General features: G+C 36.4%; 1 protein-coding gene across 7 annotated transcripts in view; it reads right to left on the bottom strand.

Moving 5' to 3' along the window:
- Positions 1-22,640, bottom strand: part of LOC140059048 (uncharacterized) — a 58,847-nt gene that overhangs the window by 33,368 nt on the left and 2,839 nt on the right. For all 7 annotated transcript variants that reach the window (XM_072104913.1, XM_072104875.1, XM_072104906.1 and 4 more), the window contains exons 2-13: positions 18,940-19,050; positions 17,986-18,348; positions 16,862-16,975; positions 16,481-16,594; positions 15,968-16,081; positions 15,222-15,335; positions 7,808-7,921; positions 7,376-7,489; positions 6,365-6,475; positions 4,290-4,403; positions 3,569-3,682; positions 2,940-3,053 (exon numbers count right to left, since the gene is read on the bottom strand). In XM_072104913.1, the coding sequence (XP_071961014.1) occupies positions 2,940-3,053; positions 3,569-3,682; positions 4,290-4,403; positions 6,365-6,475; positions 7,376-7,489; positions 7,808-7,921; positions 15,222-15,335; positions 15,968-16,081; positions 16,481-16,594; positions 16,862-16,975; positions 17,986-18,348; positions 18,940-19,050 (1,611 nt within the window). The remainder of the gene's footprint in view (positions 1-2,939; positions 3,054-3,568; positions 3,683-4,289; positions 4,404-6,364; positions 6,476-7,375; positions 7,490-7,807; positions 7,922-15,221; positions 15,336-15,967; positions 16,082-16,480; positions 16,595-16,861; positions 16,976-17,985; positions 18,349-18,939; positions 19,051-22,640) is intronic.

The following is a 22,640-nucleotide window of genomic DNA, read 5'->3' as shown; positions in this document are numbered from 1 at the left end:
CTTAAACTGCCCCTTCCCAGCATTTTGTCATCTCTATTTTTTTTTAAATATATATATTTATATTTTAATTTTCTTTTATGGTGTTCAAATAAATAAACGAAACGAAATGATATTAAAAATAAATATGGAATGAATAATACACATGCTATTCAATTACTACACAAACATAACTTAACATAATATCAGTTTCACTATTAAGCTAAAGGTAGTGTTTTGTCTAAAAAATAATATATGAAGAAATTCTGAGTAAGCTTAGGTTATAATTAGCATGAATACAAAGTATGGTTGATTAACAATGGTGAGTAACTATGGTAACATGAAAGCAATACTGTACACAGTGAATTAAACTTGATGAGTTATATTTACATACATTGAACTACAGAGAGAAGTTGTTAAAGTGAAGTGCATGTTCAGATGACAAAATGGTGATGACGTTGGCAATGACATTATTGTTTCTTATGATGACAATGATGATGTTGGTGATAACTGTGAGAATGGTAAGAATGATAAGAATGATGAGAAAGATGAGCATGACAAGCATGATAAGAATGATGACAATGATGATAAGAATGATGATGATAAAAATGATGACAAAGATGACAATGATGACAATAATGAGCATGATAAGAATGATGAAAATGATAAGAATGATGACAATGATGAGCATGATATGAATGATGACAATGATAAGAATGATGAGAATGATAAGAATGAGAATGAAATGATGACAATGATTATAATGAAAATGAAGAGAATGAATAAAATGATGAAAATGATGAGAATGATAAGAATAATGACAATGATGAGAATGAATAAAATGATGAGAATGATAAGAATGATGACAATGATGAGAATGAATAAAATGATGAGAATGATAAGAATGATGACAATGATGACAATGAATAAAATGATGAGAATGATAAGAATGATGACAATGATGAGAATGAATAAAATGATGAGAATGATAAGAATGATGACAATGATGAGAATGAATAAAATGATGAGAATGATAAGAATGATGACAATGATGAGAATGAATAAAATGATGAGAATGATAAGAATGATGACAATGATGAGAATGAATAAAATGATGAGAATGATAAGAATGATGACAATGATGAGAATGAAGATGGTGGTGGCTGCCCAGTGATACTTGAAACAATTACAGTAATCAATTTATAGATATATAACTGATATAGCTGATGATGTGTTTAAAACTCTGTCTAGAATATCAAACTTTATGTGACATCAAAATGTGATGTGCCAATATATGGACATGATGATATCACTACCATATTTCGGCATATCACTAATCACTACCATATTTCGGCACATCACACTTTTTTTTTGTCAAACGAGTTTGAAAGTGAGTTTAAGACTTTATGAGAAACATGCCATTTGACTTTCAACAAAGTGTAACTAACAACACCACAAATACCATAGAGCAACAAGGCAAATACTTACATTGTACACAGGTGAGGTCCTCACAAAAATACAGCATCTCTAATGACATTTAAACTCAAACAAACAACTTCAGGAAAAATGTTACAGTCATGATTTATACAAGTAAATAAATAGAAACATTTACAAACACAGAAATCAGATAACAAGAATAATAATATAACTAATACTGTCAATATAAAATGTCAATTCAAGATTTACAACTACTGTACTAAGTTGAAAGAACATAAATAACAGTATGCCCTACAAAAATGTCTTTCTCTATAATGATTATTAACAAGTCCATAGCCAGGATTTTTACACAATGGTTCGTTTTCCCACAAAAGCCTTTTTACTATTACTTCTGCTACTAGTCTCTCGTTGAAAAGAGCACTTCAGACAAAATGGTGGTTCATTCAAACACTTGACCCTCTGGCTACAGGGTTGTAATATCAATAACATACAACATTTATTCTTAAAAAAGTTAACATTACCCTCTTGATTATTGTAAAATGTCATTACATCTGTGGTTATTACATTCATGTTTTAATTAAATGTAACACGTTTGCTCTTTAAAATATTGTGAGCTTTTAACAGAACAAAAAAAATGTATCAAATATAAAAGAAGTAGTCATTCTTAACATTACAAACAAGTTGATTTTGTGATGCACCTACGCAGCTATTGAGTCGAAAAGTCATTGATTGCAACATACAAATATGTGCAGAATGACTTAATTTATAGTAATGTGCATCATAAAACGAAAACTATATGTCAAAAGAATACCTAGCATGTATGTAACTAGCAAAATTATTTATATATACAAAGAGAAGGATTAATAAATGTGTGTGGTGATATAACAAGCCACAATCAATAATATATTGATTTTCCTCAATAATACAAAAAGGTATTATTGGTCAAATCAATATACAATATAACAATACCACCTGAATAATACACACTTGCTGCACCATGGCTGTGATGCTTACAAAATGTTCAAATATTTAAAATTAGAAACGTCTAATTTTCTTATTACTTAAAATGTTTCCCCTTATATTACTGTATTACAGTTTATCTAATGTATGTATTCTTTTGCGACTATAATTAAGTAAGCTTTTATGGTAATTATTCAACAAAATAAAAATAATATATAATATTTAATGGTTATTCTCTTTTAAAATGTAGTATTATAGTTGTATTTAAAAGATGCTAGTACATTTTAATATAATATAAGTGTTATAAAATGTATTATATTCATTACTGAAACATTAAACCTGTATTCTATAAATAGTGAAACCAACTTACACTAACAAAGAAAAATTTCGTTTTACTTTTCAATCAGTAGTTTGTTAATATGAATCAAACATGTGCATTCTTTTTGGATACCTAGCATACATAGGCTGTTCGTTTTTTAGTCAAATACAGAATTGTGGGTACACATGTAAGGCTCTTTCCACTTTGGCCATAGTAAAATAAATTCAAAATATAAGAATGTGTTTACCTTGATTGCATAGTATGCCTGCCCATCCTTCTAAACATGTACAGTCAAAACGATTCATATTATCTAAACAGGCTGCTCCATTCAGGCATGGACTGCTGGCACATTCATTAATGTCTAAAAGCATAAATTACAGAAAAACATAAACCATGGGAATCTGCAATGAATTTATACAAATTTCAGTAAACCATCTCATGACATCATACACATGTATCTACAGTACATTTAAGCACCCCCTTTGGAACACAATAGAGTATAAATTATTTGAGAATTTCAATTTGGTATAAGTATAATTTCTGGACATTTTTATTGTTAATGTTTATCATTACAGAGTTTTAACACAAAATGGAGGTCATGAAACAGTAAAGCGTGGTTCCCACTAGCGACATTGGTTAAAACGCTTGCGTTGCGTTTACGTCCTTGCGTTACGTTCTAGTGGGAACCAAGCTTTAGCTAGTCATGTTATATACTAATGTATAATGAATCTTTGTTATGGTGGGCTTATAAACTAAGAATAGGCAGTATGTGTTATATCTATGTATACAGTACATACAAACCCATGTAATCACATTACATACATACCCATGTAATCACATTACATACATACCCATGTAATCACATTACATACATACCTATGTCACAGTTGGTTCCTTCCCATCCTGATTGACAATTGCATGTGTACATATCGGGGCCATTGGAACACTGTGCATTGTTCATGCATGGAGAAGATGCACATTCATCAATGTCTGGAAGTAAAATATCAAACAATGATTTCATGATTAACAGAAAACAGAAAGTATTCTTGAAATTTAACAACATAAAACTATCCTCTTAAAAATTCAGTCTACACAATGTTTCAAAGTGGTTATGACAATATTATATATCAATCAATAAATAAATTGTTCATTTGTATAGGGCCATTCCATACAGTTGAACCTCCGTAAGCACAAAACAGTAAGACAACAAAAATACAATTTTGATACAGTGGTTTATATATTAGCTTTGTTTCGAAGCAGTTTTAAAAACGTTTCTATGAAGAGCATTCCTGTGTTTTTTAGATGAGATGAGAAAACTACACAGATTTTGACTGACCATTTTCTTATGATAAAAGCTTTTAAAATTTGTCTGAAAATCATAAATAATACTAAACCACCTGATCATAAACAATAAAATACAATTAGCTAGAGAATTTAGAGGCCTGTTGCATTAAGAACGCCGAAAAATATCGTGCATGGCCAATATGTGATTTTGGCCCTCTATCAGCATAACCTCCTGTAAGCGGCCACTTTTCCCGGTCCCGAGGGTGCCCGCTTACTGTATATTAAAAAGCGGATTACTACAGAATTTCAATACCTTGTGAGCATCTAGATCCTTCCCAACCTGAGGTACAAACACATGTATACTGGTTTAAGAGATTATTACAAACTGCTCCATTATAACACGGATTACTGCTACATTCGTTGTAATCTATGAAAAAAAAAAAGAATGAATGAAAAATATACACAAAACAATACACATAAATATTATTATAGTACAATTATAAATGGAAAGAAAAGAGGAAGGATAGGTAGAGAATATAGGAAGAAAATGGGAAAAGGAATGACAGTACATGGAGGGTAAAAGAGACAAATATAGGAACTAAAAGGAGGAGGAAAATAGGGAGGTATAGAGAGGAGTGAAGTAAAGAGAGGAGACGAGTAAAGTAAGGGCACAAGTACAGAGAAAACAGGTGTACAAGTACAGAAAGAAATGAAATACAGAGAGGAGTTGCGAGTTTAATATAGAGACAGATTTATAGAGTGAAGGAGAGTGTAGAAAGAGAATGGAATACAGAGAGAAGAGGGGTACAGAGTGGAAGGAGTACAGAGAGAAATGAAATACAGAGAGGAGTTGAGAGTTTAATATAGAGACGGATTTATAGAGTGAAGGAGAGTGTAGAAAGAGAATGGGATACAGAGAGAAGAGGGGTACAGAGTGGAAGGAGTACAGAGAGAAATGAAATACAGAGAGGAGTTGAGAGTTTAATATAGAGACGGATTTATAGAGTGAAGGAGAGTGTAGAAAGAGAATGGAATACAGAGAGAAGAGGGGTACAGAGTGGAAGGAGTACAGAAAGAAATGAAATACAGAGAGGAGTTGAGAGTTTAATATAGAGACAGATTTATAGAGTGAAGGAGAGTGTAGAAAGAGAATGGAATACAGAGAGAAGAGGGGTACAGAGTGGAAGGAGTACAGAAAGAAATGAAATACAGAGAGGAGTTGAGAGTTTAATATAGAGACGGATTTATAGAGTGAAGGAGAGTGTAGAAAGAGAATGGAATACAGAGAGAAGAGGGGTACAGAGTGGAAGGAGTACAGAAAGAAATGAAATACAGAGAGGAGTTGAGAGTTTAATATAGAGACGGATTTATAGAGTGAAGGAGTGTGTAGAAAGAGAATGGAATACAGAGAGAAGAGGGGTACAGAGTGGAAGGAGTACAGAGAGAAATGAAATACAGAGAGGAGTTGAGAGTTTAATATAGAGACGGATTTATAGAGTGAAGGAGAGTGTAGAAAGAGAATGGAATACAGAGAGAAGAGGGGTACAGAGTGGAAGGAGTACAGAGAGAAATGAAATACAGAGAGGAGTTGAGAGTTTAATATAGAGACGGATTTATAGAGTGAAGGAGTGTGTAGAAAGAGAATGGAATACAGAGAGAAGAGGGGTACAAATATAAATATAGAGAGTAAAGTTAAAGGATGTGGAGAACAGAGAGAATTTCTAGGTGAGGGAGAAGTTTATATTTATATATTGTAAATACATCTTTTTTCTTATTAAAGATGTATTGTCCCTTTGACTAATTCCCAAAAAAACATTTTTTTTTAAAGATTTCGAAAAAAAAAGTGGGTCATTTTGAAGTATCATAATAGTATCCCTTTGACTAATTCCAAAAAAAGTTCACAAAAAATTATTCGAAAAAAAAAATCATTTAATTGAAATACAGACGTTTTTTGGTTTAAAAAATAACTTTGACTTCCAGTCAAAGTTTTCGATGGCTACTCTGTATGCATAATCATAAAACTTCCTCGCGATCTGTGTGAGAATACCTTCTCAACCGTGATGAGTTGTAAACAATCCTAATTAGCATCATGCATAATGCATACTCGTGGCTTGAAATCTTTGTTTACTTCTGCTCGCGACGATTTTCCAGACGAAATGTAATCAAATTAACTTACCTGTTAATTACGTAAACTTTTTGTTTTTGGCTCAAATTTTCGACTTAAAGTGAAGAACTTTAATATTACTTTTATATGGCCAATTTAAATTTAGAATATTTTGACCTTCATTTTTTGTGTTTCAAGGGACAATACATCTTTAAGTCTTTTTTAACTAGAATGAAATTTCCCTGTGAATTATAAAATTTAAAAAAATACATATCACTTCTTACCTAAATCACATTTTGTTCCCTGCCATCCAGAATCACAAAGACAGGTAAAGGAATTCAAGTTATTCACACATTGGCCCTGGACACATGGGTTGCTTGCACATTCATCAATATCTATTAATAAAACATTTAAACATTATAGACAATAGTGGGAGTGAGATGAGGCATAATGAAGTAACAAATACCATAAAAAAAACTTGTATATCAGAACACTGCTGTATGTGCCATGCTATATTGTACTATTTAAATGGTAACACTGACACCATGTACTGTGTAAATGGTAACACTGATACCATGTACTATATAAATGGTAACACTGACACCATGTACTATTTAAATGGTAACACTGACACCATGTACTATGTAAATGGTAACACTGACACCATGTACTGTGTAAATGGTAACACTGACACCGTGTACTAAGAAAATGGTAACATTGATACCATGTACTGTGTAAATGGTAACACTGACACCATGTACTGTGTAAATGGTAACACTGATTCCATGAATTGTGTTAATGGTAACATTGACACCATATACTAGGTAAATGGTAACACTGACACCATGTACTATGTAAATGGTAACACTGATACCATGTACTGTGTTAATAGTAACACTGACACCATGTACTATGTAAATGGTAACACTGACACCATGTACTATGTAAATGGTAACACTGCCACCATGTACTGTGTTAATAGTAACACTGACACCATGTACTGTGTAAATGGTAACACTGACATCATTTATTATGTAAATGGTAACACTGATACCATGTACTGTGTAAATGGTAACACTGACACCATGTACTATGTAAATGGTAACACTGACACCATGTACTGTGTAAATGGTAACACTGATACCATGTATTATGTAAATGGTAACACTGACACCATGTACTATGTAAATGGTAACACTGATTCCATGAACTGTGTTAATGGTAACACTGACACCGTGTACCATGTAAATGGCAACACTGACACCATTGCTAATACATGTATGATGTGTTCTTACCTATTTGACAGTCTGCTCCAGTCCAGCCAGCAATACAATCACAGGTGTAAAGGTTCACACCATCTATACATACTGCATTATTCTGGCATGGATTACTAAAACATTCATTGATATCTGTAAATCAACAAAAAATGTTGAAACATAAATATACTGTATTACCAATATGTTGAAGGTATTGAATGGGCATGTGTAAAGGGTGTTATTAGTTCATTTTGTATACATTAATGTTTAAAACACTATTTTAAATTGAATTGGTACATTACAATTTCCGAATACCAAAACAATGTGCATTAGAGCACGTTAATTATCACCAATATTTTTGCATTAGGTAGGGCTAATTCCAAATGACACATGCCTAATTAACCAATAAAAGTGTGTTGTAAAATTTATTATAAATAAATTTATTATTTATAATAAACATTATGTGCTTACTTGTATCACAGTTGATCCCAGAATAGCCAGCTACACAGGTACACGTATAGCGGTTGGCTAGATTACTACATGCTGCTCCATTTTGACAGGGAAGACTGGAACACTCATCAAAGTCTATAAGATTATTCAAAAATAAATAATAATTCATAAGCATTCAATAGAGAGCAACACACCATTAACAGGATGGATAAACTATATTTATATATGCTTATAAACCAAGTCTCATTAGAGGCTGAGGGAGGTAAGTGGGAAGAGTTGTGTGTTACACAACCATGACACTAGGTCAAGATTGAACCCTAGACCTTGGGATTGAAAGGGAAGCACACAAACAAGCTACAGCTCCACTACTGCAACTTTACATATAGCTATTCAGCAGTATGATATTACAAAAGTTGCCTGTATGGAAAAGTTCCTGAATGAGTGCTGCTTGCAGACCATGGATAAATGGTGATCGCAGCTTTTGGTTACCCCCTGGAGAAATCCAGCAGCTACAGGCCAATGGTGCTTGTAGTTTATACAGGTCTTGAACAAATGGTATTGCAGCTTGATTGATGCTTGCAGCTGCTGCTGAACAAGTTTTGCCAGCAGCTAAACAACAAATGATGCTTGTAGCTCAGAGCATATGGAACCTACAGTTCATGAACAATTGATGCTTGCAGCTGCTGCTGAACAAGTTTTGCCAGCAGCTAAACAACAAATGATGCTTGTAGCTCAGAGCATATGGAACCTACAGTTCATGAACAATTGATGCTTGCAGCTGCTGCTGGACATGTTGCCAGCAGCTAAACAACAAAATGATGCTTGTAGCTCAGAGCATATGGAACCTACAGTTCATGAACAATTGATGCTTGCAGCTGCTGCTGGACATGTTGCCAGCAGCTAAACAACAAAATTATGCTTGTAGCTCATAGCATATGGAACCTACAGTTCCTGAACAATTGATGCTTACAGCTGCTGCTGGACAAGTGTTGCCAGCAGCTAAACAACAAAATGATGCTTGTAGTTCAGAACATTTGGAACCTACAGTTCATGAACAATTGATGCTTGCAGCTGCTGCTGGACAAGTGTTGCCAGCAGCTAAACAACAAAATGATGCTTGTAGTTCAGAACATTTGGAACCTACAGTTCATGAACAATTGATGCTTGCAGCTGCTGCTGGACAAGTGTTGCCAGCAGCTAAACAACAAAATGATGCTTGTAGTTCAGAACATTTGGAACCTACAGTTCCTGAACAATTGATGCTTGCAGCTGCTGCTGGACAAGTGTTGCCAGCAGCTAAACAACAAAATGATGCTTGTAGCTCAGAGCATATGAAACCTACAGTTCCTGAACAATTGATGCTTGCAGCTGCTGCTGGACAAGTGTTGCCAGCAGCTAAACAACAAAATGATGCTTGTAGTTCAGAACATTTGGAACCTACAGTTCATGAACAATTGATGCTTGCAGCTGCTGCTGGACAAGTGTTGCCAGCAGCTAAACAACAAAATGATGCTTGTAGTTCAGAACATTTGGAACCTACAGTTCCTGAACAATTGATGCTTGCAGCTGCTGCTGGACAAGTGTTGCCAGCAGCTAAACAACAAAATGATGCTTGTAGTTCAGAACATTTGGAACCAACAGTTCCTGAACAATTGATGCTTGCAGCTGCTGCTGGACAAGTGTTGCCAGCAGCTAAACAACAAAATGATGCTTGTAGCTCAGAGCATATGAAACCTACAGTTCCTGAACAATTGATGCTTGCAGCTGCTGCTGGACAAGTGTTGCCAGCAGCTAAACAACAAAATGATGCTTGTAGTTCAGAACATTTGGAACCTACAGTTCATGAACAATTGATGCTTGCAGCTGCTGCTGGACAAGTGTTGCCAGCAGCTAAACAACAAAATGATGCTTGTAGTTCAGAACATTTGGAACCTACAGTTCCTGAACAATTGATGCTTGCAGCTGCTGCTGGACAAGTGTTGCCAGCAGCTAAACAACAAAATGATGCTTGTAGCTCAGAGCATATGAAACCTACAGTTCATGAACAATTGATGCTTGCAGCTGCTGCTGGACAAGTGTTGCCAGCAGCTAAACAACAAAATGATGCTTGTAGTTAAGAACATTTGGAACCTACAGTTCCTGAACAATTGATGCTTGCAGCTGCTGCTGGACAAGTGTTGCCAGCAGCTAAACAACAAAATGATGCTTGTAGTTCAGAACATTTGGAACCTACAGTTCCTGAACAATTGATGCTTGCAGCTGCTGCTGGACAAGTGTTGCCAGCAGCTAAACAACAAAATGATGCTTGTAGTTCAGAACATTTGGAACCTACAGTTCCTGAACAATTGATGCTTGCAGCTGCTGCTGGACAAGTGTTGCCAGCAGCTAAACAACAAAATGATGCTTGTAGTTCAGAACATTTGGAACCTACAGTTCATGAACAATTGATGCTTGCAGCTGCTGCTGGACAAGTGTTGCCAGCAGCTAAACAACAAAATGATGCTTGTAGTTCAGAACATTTGGAACCTACAGTTCATGAACAATTGATGCTTGCAGCTGCTGCTGGACAAGTGTTGCCAGCAGCTAAACAACAAAATTATGCTTGTAGTTCAGAACATTTAGAACCTACAGGTCCTGAACAATTGACGCTTGCAGCTGCTGCTGGACAAGTTTTGCCAGCAGCTAAACAACAAAATGATGCTTGTAGTTCAGAACATTTGGAACCTACAGTTCATGAACAATTGATGCTTGCAGCTGCTGCTGGACAAGTGTTGCCAGCAGCTAAACAACAAAATGATGCTTGTAGTTCAGAACATTTGGAACCTACAGTTCATGAACAATTGATGCTTGCAGCTGCTGCTGGACAAGTGTTGCCAGCAGCTAAACAACAAAATGATGCTTGTAGTTCAGAACATTTGGAACCTACAGTTCCTGAACAATTGATGCTTGCAGCTGCTGTTGGACAAGTGTTGCCAGCAGCTAAACAACAAAATGATGCTTGTAGTTCAGAACATTTGGAACCTACAGTTCCTGAACAATTGATGCTTGCAGCTGCTGCTGGACAAGTGTTGCCAGCAGCTAAACAACAAAATGATGCTTGTAGTTCAGAACATTTGGAACCTACAGTTCCTGAACAATTGATGCTTGCAGCTGCTGCTGGACAAGTGTTGCCAGCAGCTAAACAACAAAATGATGCTTGTAGTTCAGAACATTTGGAACCTACAGTTCCTGAACAATTGATGCTTGCAGCTGCTGCTGGACAAGTGTTGCCAGCAGCTAAACAACAAAATGATGCTTGTAGTTCAGAACATTTGGAACCTACAGTTCATGAACAATTGATGCTTGCAGCTGCTGCTGGACAAGTGTTGCCAGCAGCTAAACAACAAAATTATGCTTGTAGTTCAGAACATTTAGAACCTACAGGTCCTGAACAATTGACGCTTGCAGCTGCTGCTGGACAAGTTTTGCCAGCAGCTAAACAACAAAATGATGCTTGTAGTTCAGAACATTTGGAACCTACAGTTCATGAACAATTGATGCTTGCAGCTGCTGCTGGACAAGTGTTGCCAGCAGCTAAACAACAAAATGATGCTTGTAGTTCAGAACATTTGGAACCTACAGTTCATGAACAATTGATGCTTGCAGCTGCTGCTGGACAAGTGTTGCCAGCAGCTAAACAACAAAATGATGCTTGTAGTTCAGAACATTTGGAACCTACAGTTCCTGAACAATTGATGCTTGCAGCTGCTGCTGGACAAGTGTTGCCAGCAGCTAAACAACAAAATGATGCTTGTAGTTCAGAACATTTGGAACCTACAGTTCCTGAACAATTGATGCTTGCAGCTGCTGCTGGACAAGTGTTGCCAGCAGCTAAACAACAAAATGATGCTTGTAGTTCAGAACATTTGGAACCTACAGTTCATGAACAATTGATGCTTGCAGCTGCTGCTGGACAAGTGTTGCCAGCAGCTAAACAACAAAATGATGCTTGTAGTTCAGAACATTTGGAACCTACAGTTCATGAACAATTGATGCTTGCAGCTGCTGCTGGACAAGTGTTGCCAGCAGCTAAACAACAAAATTATGCTTGTAGTTCAGAACATTTAGAACCTACAGGTCCTGAACAATTGATGCTTGCAGCTGCTGCTGGACAAGTTTTGCCAGCAGCTAAACAACAAAATGATGCTTGTAGTTCAGAACATTTGGAACCTACAGTTCATGAACAATTGATGCTTGCAGCTGCTGCTGGACAAGTGTTGCCAGCAGCTAAACAACAAAATGATGCTTGTAGTTCAGAACATTTGGAACCTACAGTTCATGAACAATTGATGCTTGCAGCTGCTGCTGGACAAGTGTTGCCAGCAGCTAAACAACAAAATGATGCTTGTAGTTCAGAACATTTGGAACCTACAGTTCCTGAACAATTGATGCTTGCAGCTGCTGCTGGACAAGTGTTGCCAGCAGCTAAACAACAAAATGATGCTTGTAGCTCAGAGCATATGAAACCTACAGTTCCTGAACAATTGATGCTTGCAGCTGCTGCTGGACAAGTGTTGCCAGCAGCTAAACAACAAAATGATGCTTGTAGTTCAGAACATTTGGAACCTACAGTTCATGAACAATTGATGCTTGCAGCTGCTGCTGGACAAGTGTTGCCAGCAGCTAAACAACAAAATGATGCTTGTAGTTCAGAACATTTGGAACCTACAGTTCCTGAACAATTGATGCTTGCAGCTGCTGCTGGACAAGTGTTGCCAGCAGCTAAACAACAAAATGATGCTTGTAGTTCAGAACATTTGGAACCTACAGTTCCTGAACAATTGATGCTTGCAGCTGCTGCTGGACAAGTGTTGCCAGCAGCTAAACAACAAAATGATGCTTGTAGTTCAGAACATTTGGAACCTACAGTTCATGAACAATTGATGCTTGCAGCTGCTGCTGGACAAGTGTTGCCAGCAGCTAAACAACAAAATGATGCTTGTAGTTCAGAACATTTGGAACCTACAGTTCATGAACAATTGATGCTTGCAGCTGCTGCTGGACAAGTGTTGCCAGCAGCTAAACAACAAAATTATGCTTGTAGTTCAGAACATTTAGAACCTACAGGTCCTGAACAATTGATGCTTGCAGCTGCTGCTGGACAAGTTTTGCCAGCAGCTAAACAACAAAATGATGCTTGTAGTTCAGAACATTTGGAACCTACAGTTCATGAACAATTGATGCTTGCAGCTGCTGCTGGACAAGTGTTGCCAGCAGCTAAACAACAAAATTATGCTTGTAGTTCAGAACATTTGGAACCTACAGTTCATGAACAATTGATGCTTGCAGCTGCTGCTGGACAAGTGTTGCCAGCAGCTAAACAACAAAATGATGCTTGTAGTTCAGAACATTTGGAACCTACAGTTCCTGAACAATTGATGCTTGCAGCTGCTGCTGGACAAGTGTTGCCAGCAGCTAAACAACAAAATGATGCTTGTAGTTCAGAACATTTGGAACCTACAGTTCCTGAACAATTGATGCTTGCAGCTGCTGCTGGACAAGTGTTGCCAGCAGCTAAACAACAAAATGATGCTTGTAGTTCAGAACATTTGGAACCTACAGTTCATGAACAATTGATGCTTGCAGCTGCTGCTGGACAAGTGTTGCCAGCAGCTAAACAACAAAATGATGCTTGTAGTTCAGAACATTTGGAACCTACAGTTCATGAACAATTGATGCTTGCAGCTGCTGCTGGACAAGTGTTGCCAGCAGCTAAACAACAAAATTATGCTTGTAGTTCAGAACATTTAGAACCTACAGGTCCTGAACAATTGATGCTTGCAGCTGCTGCTGGACAAGTTTTGCCAGCAGCTAAACAACAAAATGATGCTTGTAGTTCAGAACATTTGGAACCTACAGTTCCTGAACAATTGATGCTTGCAGCTGCTGCTGGACAAGTGTTGCCAGCAGCTAAACAACAAAATGATGCTTGTAGTTCAGAACATTTGGAACCTACAGTTCCTGAACAATTGATGCTTGCAGCTGCTGCTGGACAAGTGTTGCCAGCAGCTAAACAACAAAATGATGCTTGTAGTTCAGAACATTTGGAACCTACAGTTCATGAACAATTGATGCTTGCAGCTGCTGCTGGACATGTTGCCAGCAGCTAAACAACAAAATGATGCTTGTAGTTCAGAACATTTGGAACCTACAGTTCATGAACAATTGATGCTTGCAGCTGCTGCTGGACATGTTGCCAGCAGCTAAACAACAAAATGATGCTTGTAGTTCAGAACATTTGGAACCTACAGTTCCTGAACAATTGATGCTTGCAGCTGCTGCTGGACAAGTGTTGCCAGCAGCTAAACAACAAAATGATGCTTGTAGTTCAGAACATTTGGAACCTACAGTTCATGAACAATTGATGCTTGCAGCTGCTGCTGGACATGTTGCCAGCAGCTAAACAACAAAATGATGCTTGTAGTTCAGAACATTTGGAACCTACAGTTCATGAACAATTGATGCTTGCAGCTGCTGCTGGACATGTTGCCAGCAGCTAAACAACAAAATGATGCTTGTAGTTCAGAACATTTGGAACCTACAGTTCATGAACAATTGATGCTTGCAGCTGCTGCTGGACAAGTGTTGCCAGCAGCTAAACAACAAAATGATGCTTGTAGTTCAGAACATTTGGAACCTACAGTTCATGAACAATTGATGCTTGCAGCTGCTGCTGGACAAGTGTTGCCAGCAGCTAAACAACAAAATGATGCTTGTAGTTCAGAACATTTGGAACCTACAGTTCATGAACAATTGATGCTTGCAGCTGCTGCTGGACAAGTGTTGCCAGCAGCTAAACAACAAAATGATGCTTGTAGTTCAGAACATTTGGAACCTACAGTTCCTGAACAATTGATGCTTGCAGCTGCTGCTGGACAAGTGTTGCCAGCAGTTAAACAACAAAATGATGCTTGTAGCTCAGAGCATATGAAACCTACAGCTCCTGAACAGGTGATGCTTCCAGGTTGTAACGGTAGTCGTGTCGAGGGCCAGGACAATAACGATGTTAAAAATGTATTCAATGTACAAAATATAATATTTATTCAATCAAAAGTAAGATTATAAAACAATGTGAAAATGTAGTGATTCTGACTGATGTTATAGTCTCAAGAATCAATATCCGAACTAATATTTATAATAAGGGGACAGGAAGGATGACTAATTAAATGGTACCACATCCTGATTGACTTTCCTTGGAAGACCCACCTCAGGAATGTAGTGCTCCAAATTAAGTAGGCATCGGGGAGAGTAAGGGGTGAATAGCCTGTGTGACTACTACAATAGGGTTTGGTCCCATCATGTTACACAGTAGCAACTGCAGCCAATTCAATTGCTGTATTATCCTAGTGTTATAGGAACAAAGCAAGTAATAAGTGTATAAAATAGACCAACTTACCAACATTGCATAAAGTACCAGTCCATCCTGATGTACAAGAACATGTGTACTGATTGATGCCATCACCACAATTTGCACCATTTTGACATGGCTGACTTTGACACTCATTAGTATCTACATAAGTAGCAAATGAGAACATACATTTAATCTGAGATGCCCATTTCAGAAAGAATCTTAAAGATATATTGTCTCCATAAAAAAAAATTGTTTCCACATTTTCTTTTAATATATCATTTTAATGTCACGAAACTGGATGGAAAAAAAATTATTTACCTGAAAAAAATGTAATAACTAATATAAAGCAAAAAAATGCTTAAATTGTCTGTCAAACAATAGTTTTTGGTTAAAAATAACTGTTTCTTTTGTCTTTTTTGTGTATGTGCATTTTGCACATGTATTTGTATAGTTTGTTCTTTTTGTTGTTTTTACAGAAGTGAATAACTTTATTAAAACTACAAAATGGCCTATTTAAAGTCTTCTTCATTTTTCATGTTTTTGGGGGACAACACATCTTTTCATTTTTTTTCATTTATCTTTTTATTTCGGAATATCATGGTGACATAATAATATCCATAGCAAAAGAGAGAAAAAAAAATCTTAATCTAAGAGCTCATAGAACAAAAACAAAGATATGTAAATAAATAAAGTCAATGCAACAAAGCATTCCATTGTATGTGCATTCTAATGATTATATATGATTTTAAAAAGATTGATAATACTGTAATCATAATAAAGAATAAGCTTACTGGTATTGCATAGAGTTCCCTCGTAGCCTGGTAGGCATGTACAAGAAAATTGATTGACTCCATTAACACAGTTAGCACCGTTCAAGCATGGACTTGATGAGCATTCGTTGACATCTAAAAAAAAGCAGAAATTGTTACGATTTAAATACATCATTCATTTAAAATGGTGCCGGTCAAGTCAGCCCTAAACCATGTCGGCCAAATTCAAGTTTGCCCCACCTCAGCCCCATGGCACAGAACCAAGCATTAATATAATATTCTATTCATTATTTGGTGATGCTTGTGTATTACTATTTGTATATTTCCTATTAAATTCAATCCAGTTACTTTTTTTAACTATACTTATAGAGCTAAAGTTGTATTCAGATATATATTAATTTAAATGACTATAAAGATATACCGCTTAGTCCCAATAGATACATCACTGTTGGTGGTATAATATATCACCAACAGTGATGCATCATGGGACTAATTTTTCTGCCCCAACCCCCTTTCTCCTACTGAAATACATACCAATGTCACAGTTAATCCCTGTCCATCCTGGTGCACAAACACATGAATACATGGCTAACCCATCTATGCATTGAGCTCCATTCTGACATGGATTTGACAAGCACTCCTGTGTGTCTAAACAAGGAATAACAATGGTATCGAAATTATGAGAAGTTTAATTTACAATAATGATTAATTAAAAGTGACTGGAAGGAAGGAAAACTTATACTCAAGAATATTAAAATCTGGCACAATTCTTAGATAAATACATTGTTAATGCATAGTATAGTATAGTCAAAGCCAAATTTCATAACCAGGCTCCATGGACCATACTAAGGTATGTCTCATATATTTCTTCATTTATTTAACTGTTTAAAATGTCCAGTATATCAATTTACTTACTTGTTCTACAGGTGTCGCCTTCATAACCAGATGCACATGTGCAAGAATATGAGAACTCTGCATCATTGCAGATGCCTCCATTCAGACAAGGACCAATCAGACAGTCATCAAGATCTGAAATAAAAAATGATGTCATGTGTGGGAGACGTTTATATGTCCGCAGCGCTACAGTACCACCTGAATGTTCCATTTTTAGTTTGAAAGGTGTCTATACTCTGTGAACAATGGCAATTGTAGGTAGCAAGGCCATAGCGTGAGGTTAAAAACAGACGAGGCAAAGATGCTTTAAATATGATTATTAATATTATTAGGGAGCGTAGCGCAGTGTTTTGGACGTTCGATTACTGATCGTGAGATCGAGGTTCGAATCCAACTCTCGCCGCATTGCTTGGATCCTTAGGCAAGATACTTGCGTTTGCCTCTCTCCACCCAGGTAGACACAACTTTTCGCTGATTACTAGCTGTATTATGGGAGTATGTTTCCATACGTGTTTGATAAAAATAAATGACTGGGGTAATAGGTTTCTTACGCGCTATATACAGTAAATGCAGGATATTATTATTATTAATATAAAGACGAGCATTGCCGGGGATTGGGGGTGGGTGTCGTCTGCTTCATGCATCAATTTTCACAAAGGTACTAGGATATATGTAAGATAAAGAAAACTAGGAGGCTATTATATAAAGAAGATTTTTTGGGTGGGTTTTAATTATGTTGAAATAATTGAAATATATATTTATACTGAGTAACCTCTTCAGTCAAAGACTGGTCTCCCAGAGGGCCCAGTTGGTGATCAGTGGCTGTGATGTACTAATACACCGGGGTAACCCCCTACTCATCTCGAAAGATGTACTAGGTTCTTTAAAGTGCACACAAACTAGATGTGTACACAGGACCTACGGTTTATAGTTCTTATCCGAGATGACTTGTTCTACCACCAGAACCATGGAGTGAGTGAGTCTCGAACTCCTGCCGATGTTATGGCTACGTAATTACGGTTCCACTGTCTTAACCGCTCGGCCACTCACTCACTAATAAATAAATAAAGCACGTAGCAAGATCTTAAATATATTTTTTATTTTTTAAAAAGTGAATAAACAAACATAAACAGAATGCTCCATACCTGCTGAATAAGTTAAGCTCCATCCTGTGCGTGGATTGTTAAAATCTGTCTTAAATGAAATCCATGCCGAGTCATCAATAATTATGAATTCAAAAGGTAACGTAAAAGGAGACTCATTTGGCAATGCTGTGTTACCTGAAAACTGTGCAATTGCAATATTAACATCTGCTGTGCCGCCTGAGCCATATTCAAAGTAATCCTTGTCTTTTTCTGTACTAAATGCAGTTATTGAAAACACAATTCTTTGTGCTTTTGATACGCGAATAAGATAAATACAGGTTCTGTCATCATCATAATTTTGGGGAAAATTCTCTGAAGTAATAGTACCAGTCGGTAGGTAATTGTTTGTTCCACAATCTTGCCCTTTATAAATGAGAAATAATAATAACAATAAATAATCTGATAGTTATTTGACAATAATTTAGTTTGGCCTTTCTTTGTGAATTAATTTAGCATGGTGGTAAATCATTTTCTGTAGAAGTGAATGTACACTAGTTTGTTATTTAAATCAAGTCTTCTTTAGTCTGTGTACATCACTCTCTGTTACAAATTTCTAATGCAAAAATCGAGGATTACTCATTTTTTTGATATATAGTCTTTGCTTTAGGGTATTGTACTTGAACACAGGCAGGATCATTTTGGAGGGATACCGGAAAGGTGTCTGGTATTGGGAGAGTTGACTATACTACCAATACTACTGTACTTTTACACCTAACTTTAAATCACTGGGCATTCACACTCACCATCACGGCGGCACAGCTGGTGAATGCTTTTAAATTTTGTAAATCTCAAGAGATTGAGGTGCGCTGACTATTATGTATACTATCACTATATATATATTGAAAATAACTGTGTGACCAATACAAATTAATTGAAATCAAGCACATACTACTGCTCTAGGCGTAGCTTTCAGTGTAAAAAAATAAACTGTATTGAATTGAAATGTCACAATACCTGTCTGTTGATCACAGTTTGTTCCCATATACCCATATTGGCATTTGCAAATGTATGCACTAGCCGCTTCCTCACAAGCTGCTCCATTCTGACATGGCCCACTTGAACACTCTATAGAAATATAAAAATATTACATTAAGTTAACATGATACACAACAAACGGTTGGCTAGGCTATCCCACAATACAGGGTGCATTTTTAATAGGGGATTATTTGTATTTAGAGCCTAGGCCCTATAAAATGACCACTCCCGGGGGTCGTATAGGCTAGGCCTAGAGGGGGGTCATACAATTGACAAGTGCATTCACATAGCATAACTCTAAGACTAAGAAGAGGCTAAGTAGATTGACAGGGCCTAGCTATAGGGCCTAGACTAGGCTCCCTAGTATTATCATATTAGGCTAGGCCAGGCCTAACTAAAGTTGTATTTATTAATCTGAACCATGCATCATGGAAGGGATCATGGAAGTAGGCCTAGGCCTATCCTAGGCCTACCTCGTCATCAAGCAAGGTCTGGTTGGTTGTTGCCTGCCTAGCTAGCTGGACAGGAAGCCCATCATATAATACTACCTAATAGACATGCCATTAATATGGCATTATACTTATAGCCGGGCCTACCTAGCTAGGTAGGCCTAGCCTAGGCCCTCTACTAGTATGCCTAGCCTATAGGGCTAGGCCCTAGGCTAGGCCTAGATATAGGGTAGGCCTAGGCTAGGTTACTAGCTAGGCCCTAGGCTTAGGCTCCTAAGCCTAGCCTAGTAGCCTAGTAGCCTAGCTAGGCCCTAGGCGTGCTACCCACTAGCTAGGCCTATCTCATATTCACACACGGCCGGGGACTCAGTCAGTCACACACAGCACAGTACCTGGACTAGCCTATAGATCTAGATAGCCTAATATTAAACATCCTAGTTAGTTTAGCCAGACTAGGGGCCTACCTAACCATTTTTATTGCTTCAGAAAGTCATTTTAAACGCCGCGCCATTTATCGGCGTCTGTTTGAAAATTGAGGGCAGTTTTCACGTTTTGCGTTATGGCATGCAAATGATGCAAAAATGAGAAGGAGAGAAAATTGATTTTAATCAAGAATAGCCATTCAAATGTAATTAAAAATAAATGCTATAAAATAAAAATACAATTTGTGTTAATATAAAAAACATCTTCAACCTAATTATAATTAAAGTAGGGCAACATTAAGGACTATTAAAGGAATGGCCGCGGTGTATATGATAAATATAGGCCTATAACATTTATTTTGCTCTAATTCACTCCTCAAGTCATTTGAACAGCTACAACATCGGTTTAACATGTTATTGTAGTAGTAATAGTAGGTCTAGTATTCTTGTTTATATCACGGAATAATACACAAAGGGTATAGAAACTGTGTTTATACATTTCCATGGCAACTAAGCATTGGCTATTGTTATGATAAACCTTTAAAATTATTGAGCATACAATATCGTTTTGAAAGAGCATGGTGTCAAGGAGTCGTATTGTACGGTTGTGATTCTATGTACACAACTACAAGATGGCGTAGGCTATACTCAAGTTACCTAAACTTATAGCACCTAAATCTAAATACTGTCTAGGCCTATGCTACATATGATTTGTCAATAATTTTGATAATAATAAATGTGTAATTTTGTATAAATGGCAAATGATGAAATTGCCAATTTAGTTTTTAATAAGTTTATGATACCATCTTTATTATTAGCCTATGCATGAGGCACCGAGGCTACTGTAGCATGTTTGTACTGTTTCTCTTTTAAGCTTTGTTCCCACTCTAGAACGCAACGCAAGGGACAAGCACACCTCAAGCATTCATCGCGTCGTGATTGGTCAAATTATTACTTGTGTTGCGCTTACGTCATAATAGTGAAAACCAAGCTTTATTTGCTGCATGATGATTTTTTAAAGGGCCGATCACAGTCGAGCAGCAAAGTGCTCATTTAACCGTTAAAACGCTGTTTTTTAACTGCGCAGGTCACTGAGCATCGCCAAGTTATAGTGACTTCCGGTTCGCTTTTCACTTCGCGGCAAGCATTTTGCATGGGAATACCCTTACAAATCTGCTGCAATTTCCACCATCCGGGTTAAATTATATCTTTCTATATTTGGAAATTGTTACTCCTAATATGGAAGATTATTCCCGCCACAAAATTTTGGTATAAATAGCCCAGGAAAGGACGACAGAGCTTATTGCAGAAAAAAGTGCAGATGGAGGTGTTCGTTGAGGTAGGCTACATGATTTATTTGTTTGGTTTCGTAGGGAATCCGGCACTTTTCTCATCAGCACGGAACCTTTATAAAAACTTAGTGGTTAGTTATTAGGTTATTAATCTATCTTTTCTGAAAGTTTAAGCTTGGTTCAGCTTGTGGGACGGATTCAATATCCGTTCAAAGCTGGGGATATATTCTAAGCAGACTCCATCTTGGATTCGTATGTTTAGTACAGGCCGTGTGGTTGAGTAATTTCAATCCTTCAAAATCACTATGTGCAATCCGTTTTTAAACCAGTTAATATACCAAAATATGTTATTAGTAGCTTTATTATTTTGGATTTACTGCTAGTTTGGTAAATATTGCAATATAATTGTAGATTATTTGGTTGTAAAAAAATGTACCCAACTTGTAGTATTATCTAGGCCTAGGCTAGGCCTAGCCCATTTGACGGAAACCCAGTGCTATTTGTAGGCGGATAGAGAGGGCCGCAGGCTAGTTTTTAGTGGCATATCGCCGACTTATTATAATCAATGTGAAGCCATATTATTATTATGTTTAAAATGTTGAATCTATATCCACTGGATTATGGATATATATCGTCGGATATTTAAAGAAAGGCCTAGGCCTAGACCTTTTTATTTAATTAATTTAGGACTATATTACGGGAAATTCTTTGCCAAAGAAAAGAAAATACGTTGTGGCTGTTGGAGGTTTGTAAATATATGACAATAATGTAGCCTAGGCTAGGAAGGACTGTAGGTAGGATGAGGTAATTTGGATGGTCGTACATATGATATTTATATATACAGTATTGTGTATAGTAGTGATCATGGCGACAAAATTTAGGATGACTAAAGTTGACATTAAAATTATTTAACTATGAATAGCTCATTATTGGTGTTTTTTTTTCTTTCAGGTTTCTAAGAATAAACTATCCGACTTGTGATTCATCTTGTGCTGCAAAAACAATCCTATTTTGATATTTGTAAATTGATGTACGTAACAGATGTCTTTAAAAATAAAAAAAAAATAAAAATTTTTATTATCGCGATGATTTAACTCAAATATTGACATATATAACTTGATATTTTAGCCTGAGCAAGATAGTTTTATAGGCATATTTTACTTCGATGTAAATGATATTACATGTTGTTATACTGTATGTAAAATACTTTTTTGTAAATAAAATTATTTAATGGTGGTTAATTTATTAACTTGTTAATTTGTTTGTTAGTTATGATGTTATACTATTAATTATTTAGTTAGTAACCAAAGTGGAGTGGATTCGTGGCAGTTGCAACTTGACTGTAATATGCATATATATAATAATATTTACTTCTTCTTGGATAAAGTTAAAGCAAAATAAGCAATAATAAAAATTAAATATTTATTTTGCCATAAAGAAAGCAAAAACTAAACATACAGTACTATATGTACAGTAATACCATGGACCTATAGGTCCATAGTAATACATACTGTAGT

Source organism: Antedon mediterranea, chromosome 1, assembly GCF_964355755.1.
Source record: "Antedon mediterranea chromosome 1, ecAntMedi1.1, whole genome shotgun sequence".
Taxonomy (NCBI): domain Eukaryota; kingdom Metazoa; phylum Echinodermata; class Crinoidea; order Comatulida; family Antedonidae; genus Antedon; species Antedon mediterranea.
This window is presented reverse-complemented; position numbering and strand designations above follow the sequence as displayed.